This window comes from Chelonoidis abingdonii, chromosome 7 (assembly GCF_003597395.2).
Source record: "Chelonoidis abingdonii isolate Lonesome George chromosome 7, CheloAbing_2.0, whole genome shotgun sequence".
Lineage (NCBI taxonomy): Eukaryota > Metazoa > Chordata > Testudines > Testudinidae > Chelonoidis > Chelonoidis abingdonii.
Genome location: NC_133775.1, coordinates 4,311,752 through 4,321,083, shown reverse-complemented (window position 1 = coordinate 4,321,083; position 9,332 = coordinate 4,311,752). Strand labels below are relative to the sequence as shown.

Genomic DNA, 9,332 nt, shown 5'->3' with positions numbered 1-9,332 from the left:
GTGCAATTGTTCTATGCTAATGTCTGTGTTCCTGACACCTGGATTGCAACATTCCAACAATTTTGCTTAAAGGTGCAGACATTTCTTTAATCCATTCTTATTTTTACAATATAATTAATTCTACTTTCACAGTGGTTCTGAATTCTTAGTTTTGATCAGTCTGTAAATAAATGATATCCTATAACTAACTGTCCTGCAGCCTAGTCAACATTAGTTGGCTGATTTCTTGTAGGTCTCACTACACTGGCGAGTCTTGAAGAGGGATTTGAAGGGGAGAAGGTGGTGGTTTTACAGAATAATTTAGGAAGGGCATTCTGTGTATGAAGGTCAGCACGGAAGAAAGCACGGCTGTATTTGTGGGCTAAATGGACAAATAGATGTTCAAGGTTGGAATTGAATCATAGAATATCAAGGTTGGAAGGGACCTCAGGAGGTCATCTAGTCCAACCCCCTGCTCAAAGCAGGACCAACCCCAACTAAATCATCCCAATGAGGTCTTTGTCAAGCCTGACCTTAAAAATTGCTGAAGGGATGGCTTGATGTGGGTGCGTCAGTAGGGAGGGGGCAGAGTTGGAAGGGTTTAAGGTACACAGATAGGAAGCTTGAACTTGATGATGATAGAGGATTATTTGATTAATAGGTCTCATCTTCTGTTAAGGGATTTCTACCTGTCTGCCTGGCGTTGCTGCCAGGGAACAAAGAGGGAATAGCCTTCTGGCTGGACCTGAGCAGTTGAGAAGTATCTTGAGGGCGTCAAGGGGGAGGAGGCATGTGGAGTGATTACCCTTTCTGCCACTGCCACAGTATTGGTAGATGGAGGGAGAGTCAATACTTGAGTGTATATCAAATGTGTAGCATAAGAATTATTTTTGTGTTTTGTGTTTTATGCTGCACTAAAAGCAGTTACTTGGGATCCCAGCCTCTGTGGTTGTGTCCCGTTCATAGCCACAAGTATGGCTCAGAGAGTTGGGCAGTACTGCTGGTTGCTGGGGATCTGGTGGACGAGGAAGATGTCTAGGTTAGAGCTGAGGAACTCTGTTACATATAAATGTTATGGGGTGACTAGGTGGAAATTTTGTACATTGCAAAAATTTCTGATTTTCTGTAATTGGACAAGAAGTTGCAAACCCGATGGCCACTTTTTTTATTTTTGTAGGCACTTGCAATAAATTAATTTGCTGCACTTCTGCTTTGTGGTGTTCTGCTTGGACACATGTTATTGCACATTTCTATTACTTCTATTGATGAATGTTCATTTTTCCTTTGTAGTGATTACAGTTCCTGTATTCCACCATTTTTTGATGGAAGAGGAGGACCATAACTCAGAAGTGAACTCTTCAGTAAAACAAGAAACTCTTGTTGAATAATTTGTCTCCTTTCAAAAGCAGCACCCAGTCTAGAAGAAGTTTAGAGAGAAGAGAGTACTTTTGGACTTGGCTCTTTTCAGTTTCACTTATTCAGCACATAAATGGTGACCAGCAAAGACACAGAAGCAGTTGTGGCTGCCATTCAGCTTCACGTCAAGTAGCGTTTAGTTCTTGGAGGGGCGCTTAAGTTACAAGAAGTGAAAAATATATCAAGACGTTCATTTTTAAGAACATTAGCATCGTGGATTTTTAGCAACTGTACATGTGATGAAACTGAAGTTCATATTTTAAGAGCATATTCTTAGGCAGATGTCTCTCATTTAATATCAGATTTTGGGAGAAGCATTTTTATATAATTTAACCCACCCCTCATCCCTCCATCCAGGCTTTGAAACTGATGTGCTATAGACAATGAATAATCCTGCATATTTGGGTGTATCTGTTCATTGTTAACCATGGTGTTGCTCTGAATGTTGTCGTGCAGACCCAACAACCACTTTTGTAATGTAAAATCTGAGTTCCATAGCACCGCAACAAGAGGAAATTTAATGAGGTGAACGTGGTTGTAGCTTTTTTAAATGTAAATTACCTTTTTAGGTTTTTTTTTTTTGTAGTGTGAGTGCAGAGAGAAATTAAGATGAGCAGCTGAGGGGGTGAAGGGTGCAGTCAGCACGAAGTGCAGCTTCTCGTGCTCTGCTTTGTGACGCACTGTTCCGTCAAACCTGACATAACTGCATCCTGGAGAAGGAAGGACCCTAAAGGTCAGAGTGAAGCACAGAAGTCAAGAAGAGAACTGGACTGCAGAGGCCAAACTCTGGTAGTTGATCACACACCTTTTTTTCTAGATATGCATACAAAATCTCAGCTCATGCACAACACCATGAAAAGGTGAAAATAAGGAGAAAAGGGAGGGAACCAAAAGGACTCCCCACAAAATGCAATACTCCATGTAATCTACTAATTCTGAATGAGCAGTTGGACGGTAACTCCTAGGGTACTTGAAGGTGGGAGTCATACCACACGTTGTTGGAAAGTTAACTTTCCCGTGGTTCACAAACTTGAATTCCTCACCTACATATTGCTACTAGTGTCTGTCATAAAGTTTGTGAAAGTGCAGTTACAGATACTGCAGTGTCCCTTCTCACCAACTTGTGTCCTACCTTTGTCCCTCTCGCTTTCCATTCACTGTCAGGAATTCAGCACGTCAGCTACTACAGTTATGGACTGTGCATAGAAATTTGAGGCCTTGAGACAGTTTTAAGATTGAGGGGTAGTTAGATTAGACTTACCCTACAAGACTAATTTGAACTCTTATCTCACTCAGTTGGTGCCCTTGCTAGCAACTTTACATCTTTACAATATTTACCCTCCCACTTCCTGAAGAAAAACATACAGTGCACACAGGACCATACGGCAAGGCAATGGGCGTTTGCAAGAGGAAACCTGTAAATTTGAGTGTCACGTATCTTTATGCACTGCATGTTTGCTCTGTCTTCTTTCTACCCCCAGACCAATCCCATCATGAATTTCATAGATATATTGCTAAAGTTGACATTGTAAACAGGAAGTATTTGGGGCTTGTACAGGCCTGATCTATTCTGGCCAGGGAGACCGTGTTGGCAGCTTTCTAGTAAGAATTGTATTTAAGCCCAGCAAAAGATTGTGACTTTTTTTCCCCCTGTTCACTAGAGAAGACCTAAATGTTACAATGCAATTATTCTACATGATTCCACAGCAAGGGCTGACAGACTAGAGATGTAGTTGTTTTTTTCCACTTGTAGATCCTGGCCATGAGGTTTGATGCCTCGCTTTATTGAAGGGAGACACTGGACCTAAATGGCGCAGCATGACTTTGTTCCTGCCTGGCTTAACTTCTCAACGCCACAGTCAGCCAAGGTAACTCTTGCATTCAGATTACCCAACTAGAAGCCTTTTGATGGCTAAAGCAAGTTTTGGCCCTGGATTTTGTCCAACTTGAATGCCTGCAGCCTGGTTTGGAATGTTGTTTGTGTTCTTGAATACTTGTGTGAAGCTTTTTAAGATGGTCAAAAACTCTTCCTCTGATTTTTTTTTTTTTTTTCTTTGCAAATTAACCACTGCTGTTCCAGAGACAGGTTGTTTTCCTTTGTGTGCACAAACATGGAAGTAAATAAATCATGTTAACTTCAGTCTGCACTGAGATCTCATAATGGGGCATTATTTAAAGAGATACTACCAAAGTTGGTAGCGCTGAAAATTGGCCTACCTGCCTCTTCATATTTATGTACAAATTCAGCATAATTCTTTTTCTTTTCAGAGTAATGTTGCACTCCTGAGCAATGCACCAATAACAAGCCATTGGTTCCCATCTCAGAATTTTCTAGTTCCCATTTAGAGTTGTTTGTATATGAAATCCCAAAATTGGGGGTATTGGGTTGTGATTTCTCACCCTCTGACAACAGGATCTGAGGGGTAGATCTGGCTGACTCAAAGGTGTTAAGTCTATGTGGGATCTCAAGCAGACACTTGCATTGCTTATGCATGGCACTGGTAGTCCAGAGCACCTTGTAATAGCAAATCAGATTAATGGAGGGAAAACAGTTTGGTAAGGAAACTGCTTTCAGCTTCTTGTTTAAACCAGATGAGACGAAAAATAATTTTGAAATGTGCAATACCTTGATATCACCCTAGAATCTTTTCCAAATAGGAAAGGTAACTGTAAAAAAATTGGTAAGATGCGTTAGACTCTTCAAGGTGTTGCATGTGACTTCAAAGGCTCTGCTAGTAAAGCTGATGTATAAGCATCCTTTTGATTCTTTGTAGGGTTATACGTGAAGTCACGTGTGCTGTTTTGTGTTCACTTAAATATTTCCATATTTGTCAGCTAAGCAACACATAGCCAGCCTGTTGCTGTGGTTACTGAAAGCTAATGCAGAGAATGTCTTTTTATTTTCATACAAGCCTTCAGAATAGCATTGCTTGTCAAGCAGGCCCTTTGGGGGCCTAAGTCACTTAATCTGTTTCTGTAGTCCCCTGCAGCCACCTTTGAGAAACATGGAGAGCATCTTTCACGGGGTGAGGGCCGCTTTGGTGTGAGCCGTAGACGACATAACTCTTCTGATGGATTTTTCAATAACGGCCCCCTCAGAACTACGGGAGGTGAGTAGAGGATCAGAACTCCCTCTATATCCAAATACTGAATGCAAATCTATGCAGAATATAAACTAACTTTGCAAAACCACATTCCCTATAACACACACAGCCACTTATCCTAACACTCCTCCCTTATGTGCCATCTCTGTGTTCCTGAAGGTTTCTGGGGAAGTCATATGTGGCTTTCAAATTCTTCTGCAGTTTGTCCATCTGCGTGAGTAAAAAACTGTGTGAACTGAGGCAAGGTTAGCCTAATAGTTATTTAGAGTGCATTGACCAATGCCAGAAATATCAGGTCATTCCTGACTTGTTCTTGCTGTATTGACTTTTATTTTATTTGCATACTTACCTCCTGTTGTTTAGACTGCTGGCATCAGCCCTCCCTGCTCCGCCATGATTCTGTAGATTCCGGTGTTTCTAAAGGAGCTCATGTTGGGCTTTCTGGCAGTCAGTCTGGCTGGCATGGTCCCTCACGTGGCCATGATGGTATGAACCAGCGTAGTGGTGGAGGAACTGGAGTCCATCGCCACTGGAATGGCAACTTTCACTCTCGGAAGAACTCTGCCTTTCAAGAAAAATTGCCTGTTGAGGCCAGAGAAGAGAAGAGAGAAGAAAAAGAGAAGCTGCAATTTGAGGAAGATGACTTCGTAAGTATGTGGTTTCTCACTGCTGGAGCCAGCTATGAGAAATGGCTTCCTAGGTTTCTTTGTATTAGCATTGGTTGGTGGAAAGGATCTAGAGTTACATTCTACTCCATACTTTCGGGGATCACTCCAGTTTTAATGGAACGGTCCTGCAAGCAGTGCTTTTCCCCCATATTCCTGAGGCCCTCATATATATTGAGTTGTTTTTTGGAGATGTTGTTGTCATTACATTTTGCCCAGTTATTTTAAATCTGCTATATCAGTGTTGTGAGGCATAAGTTTGTTCAATCAGCCAAACCCAATTCAGCTGGTGACACACTTTCTCTGAAAAGAACAGTGGAAAAACCAATTTGAACTACTTGTCACACAGAAGTGTGTTCATCTCTTGACCGAGAATATAGTACTTGTCAGCATATGTATTTGGCAAAAGGGGCAAGATTTCTTTTGAAAGACTTGAACCATAAAGACCAATTTTGGGGCACTCCTGTGTGCGTCGTGCATATCATAGAATCATAGACTATCAGGGTTGGAAGGGACCTCAGGAGGTCATCTAGTCCAATCACCTGCTTAAAGCAGGACCAATTCCCAACTAAATCATCCTAGCCAGGGCTTTGTCAAACCTGACCTTAAAAACCTCTGAGGAAGGAGATTCCACCACTTCCCTAGGTAACCCATTCCAGTGCTACACCACCCTCCTAGTGAAAGTTTTTCATAATATCCAGCTTAAATCTCCCCCACTGCAACTTGAGACCATTACTCCTTGTTCTGTCATCTACAACCACTGAGAACAGTCTAGATCCATCCTTTTTGGAACCCCCTTTCAGGTAGTTGAAAGCAGCTATCAAATCCCCCCCTCATTCTTCTTCTGCAGACTAAACAATCCCAGTTCCCTCAACCTCTCTTCATAAATCATGTGTACCAGCCCCCTAATTATTTTTGTTTCCCTCTGCTGGCCTCTTTCCAATTTTTCCACATCCTTCTTGTAGTGTGGGGCCTAAAACTGGACACAGTACTCCAGATGAGGCCTCACCAATGTCGAATGGAGGGGAACGATCATATCCCTTGATCTGCTGGCAATACCCCTACTTTTACAGGCCAAAATCCTGTTAGCCTTCTTGGCAGCCAGCCTCTCACAGCTTCCTAATGTTAAACTGACAAGACCTGGTAAAATGAAGCATTAAAACTGATAAGAGATTAAAAAATATTTGGGTAATATTTGGGGTATGAGGTAGTACTCATATTAAGATGGGATGGTAATTTCTTCCAGCTTTTAAACCAGTACTGCTAGTTTTTCCAGACGTTCACAATTAGAGGCTTGTGCTGTAGTTGCCATAGTAGCCAACACATAAAGAAACTATCAAAAAGAAGGGGGAGGTGGTGTGATTTTGAATTTCCAGTTGTGAAAAGAAGGGAAGAAAGGGATAGGTGAATGGACAAGTGGTGTCTTACCGACATCATCATACCTGGTTTTTACCTCCTTTCCTCCCCAACTCACAATTTCTCAATTATTGTAATATTTAGGATTTGACCCTCAATCAAAGGTAGAGTTACAAAGGCTGCATCCTTCAGATGAAATAACAGCCTAAAATTTCGACTCCTGGAATTTATTTTAATATAACTTAAGCTGAGCTTTTAGGTTTTATGCCTGTAAATATATAAATTCATCTTCATCACAGAGATTATATACATCTGGTGTCCGTATAATATTAGTAAAACTGTTATTGCCTAACTATCAAATACAAAATATAGGAAAGTTAGTTCAGCTATGAGGAATTGGGTCTTGGATATCACATGGTGCCTTGAGCTACTGATTAATATCAAATTTTATAGAGCCTCTCACTTTCTTAATTACACATTAGAAACTCTTTAAACAGGAGTTCTGTCTTTGCTTGCTCTAGTCTCAACACAATCTGAAGGAGAAGGAAAGTTAAAGCTTTCCAGGGACTGTCTTTTCGTTCTGTTTGCACAGCGCCTCGTACAAAAGGTCCTGGTCCATGACTATGCTCCTAGGTACTATGGTGATACTACTTCTGATGAATAATAGTATGTACAATCTTCTAATGTGTCCAACCGGATTGTGTTTTTACAGCCATCTTTGAATCCAGAAGCTGGAAAACAGAATAACCAGAGCAAACCTTTAGGGACACCTTCTGGAGTGTGGGGTACGTAGAGAAGCTTACATCACTGTATAGAAAACAGATGACCACTTGTAAAGCAGAAGAATTGAACAATATGTTGAAACTCTAGTTTTTCACGTAGGGGAAGATCTTAAAGGAAGATTAAACTGAAGTAGGCAGCTACCTTTCTTTCTCTCTTCATTCCTTTCTTGTTTATCTCTTTCCTCAGTCTGCTTTCTGATACTTAGAGCTGCACTTGCTGCTGTTTATGAGAATCTTCTCTTCCATTTTCTGCTAATGGCACACACTAAGTACAAGAATGTCACTCATCTATAATTGCTTATTCCATGGGAAGATCACAGCTTCTCTAAACTTGTGGGTGTGGAGTGTTGGAATGAAATGATCATGAAAATACTTGGCCCTGCATTGCTAAATGCAGAATCAGAAGTGCAGAATAGGGTTGAGAGGACTAGGGGGAGCACTGCTCCCTGATCATAAGTGTTACGGCGGTGATATTTGTACTGGATATGCAGCAATACTGTACATATATACATGGCTGTGTTCTTGTGGTTTGGCTTCTATTTTCAAATTAATTAAAAAGAAAATAGTTCTAAATTCCTGGATACTATACATGACATTTTTGTTCCCTCCATTGAAAAAGCTAGGCTGATGCAAATGGAGTGCCTCTTATCAGTGCCTGAAAATGTTTCTTTAATCACTAGTTGGAACCTGTTAAACTCTAACTAGAGAGTTTAATTTGGGGTAGGATAGAATCGTAAACCAGTTATTTATTAGCTGTATCCTAAAAACATTCACCTGTCTGTTGTACTAGATCTAATTTTAATCTCTTGAGTATTTCGTTCAGATCTTAACTGGTCCACCCGAACATAATACAAGATTAGCAGCAGTAAAAAACTGTTTAAACAACACTTAGTGGTTTATGTTACAGTTTTCAAGAAGGTGTACTGGGACCTTCTGTTTGCTCCACCAGAATGTGATGTTAATGGTTGCAGGTTGCAAAACACTGAAACCTAAAGCATGAGTTTGACTAAATATTTTTGTTAGTGAATTAACCTAAAATTACTCAGTAGTTATTCAGAACTTAAATATGCTTACTCTGATTCCTTCTTTCAGCAAAGTCTGAGAGGCTGTTAAAATCTCAGGCTGATGTCTGTTGTCCTAGGCAGTTTTTTTCAAAATCAAGAGGAGCCTACAAAATATTGGACTTTACCAACTTTGTCTGATATCCTCTTCACTTGAATTCAGAAGCTGTTAGCAGCAGCAGCATGAGACTCTCTCAGCATCTTAGACTCTTAAGAGGTAGAATTGGAGCTGAGGTAGAGTCAAGTTTTGTGGAATTACTGAGATTCTAATTATTTTTTGAAGCCTTGTTCCCCTCTGTTTTTGTAGAAAACCCCCCTAGTGCCAAGCAACCTACCAAGATGCTGGTCATCAAAAAGGTTTCAAAAGAGGATCCTGCTGCCGCCTTCTCAGCTGCGTTTACGTCACCAGTTCCTCACCTTGCAAACGGCAACAAGACCACCACAATTGTCCCAAGTGTCTACAAAAATCTGGTTCCTAAACCAGCAGCTCCTCCATCTAAGGTACAAGGGCTTCCAGTGGAGTTACTAAACTGTATTGAAGGGGCATTCTCTCCCTCATGTAGGAAAAAGTGCTAGTAACAGAGTAGAGTGAATGAGTTGTTCATATGACAGTGTTGTAAATCTGTACAAAGTTGTAATATGATTCATTAACATGGTTAAAATACAGTTTAGACCAGTCTTCAAAGACCAGACTGGGTCATGTTTTAACATGATCCTTCAGCATAGTGGTTGAGCCTTAAAGGTAACCTATAAAAGAAATATAGGGTTTTGCACTTTAGCTTCTTTATGTTACATACAAAAAGGTTAAACGGTTTTTCGAGTTTTCAGTTTCTAGTTGATTTTTTTATATTGGGTTCAGCTCTTATCTAACTCTGTTTTTCCTGAAGGCTGGTATAAGAGATACCTGGGGAACTTGTAGGGTTATAACATTCCAAGTAGTATCAGAGAAGTGAAACCTGATCATTGAAA

The 9,332-nt window shown here is 40.6% G+C and overlaps 1 protein-coding gene across 7 annotated transcripts in view; it reads left to right on the top strand.

Moving 5' to 3' along the window:
* The window catches only part of GPBP1L1 (GC-rich promoter binding protein 1 like 1), a 55,450-nt gene that overhangs the window by 29,287 nt on the left and 16,831 nt on the right, over window positions 1–9,332 (top strand). For 6 of the 7 annotated variants that reach the window (XM_032804569.2, XM_032804572.2, XM_032804571.2 and 3 more), the window contains exons 2-7: window positions 1,270–2,184; window positions 3,149–3,263; window positions 4,376–4,505; window positions 4,863–5,146; window positions 7,233–7,305; window positions 8,671–8,864. In XM_032804569.2, the coding sequence (XP_032660460.1) occupies window positions 3,204–3,263; window positions 4,376–4,505; window positions 4,863–5,146; window positions 7,233–7,305; window positions 8,671–8,864 (741 nt within the window). In that variant the 5' untranslated portion in view covers window positions 1,270–2,184; window positions 3,149–3,203. Of the gene's footprint in view, window positions 1–1,269; window positions 2,185–2,220; window positions 2,372–3,148; window positions 3,264–4,375; window positions 4,506–4,862; window positions 5,147–7,232; window positions 7,306–8,670; window positions 8,865–9,332 lie in introns of those variants that run through there. The other variant, XM_032804570.2, reaches the window with a different exon arrangement.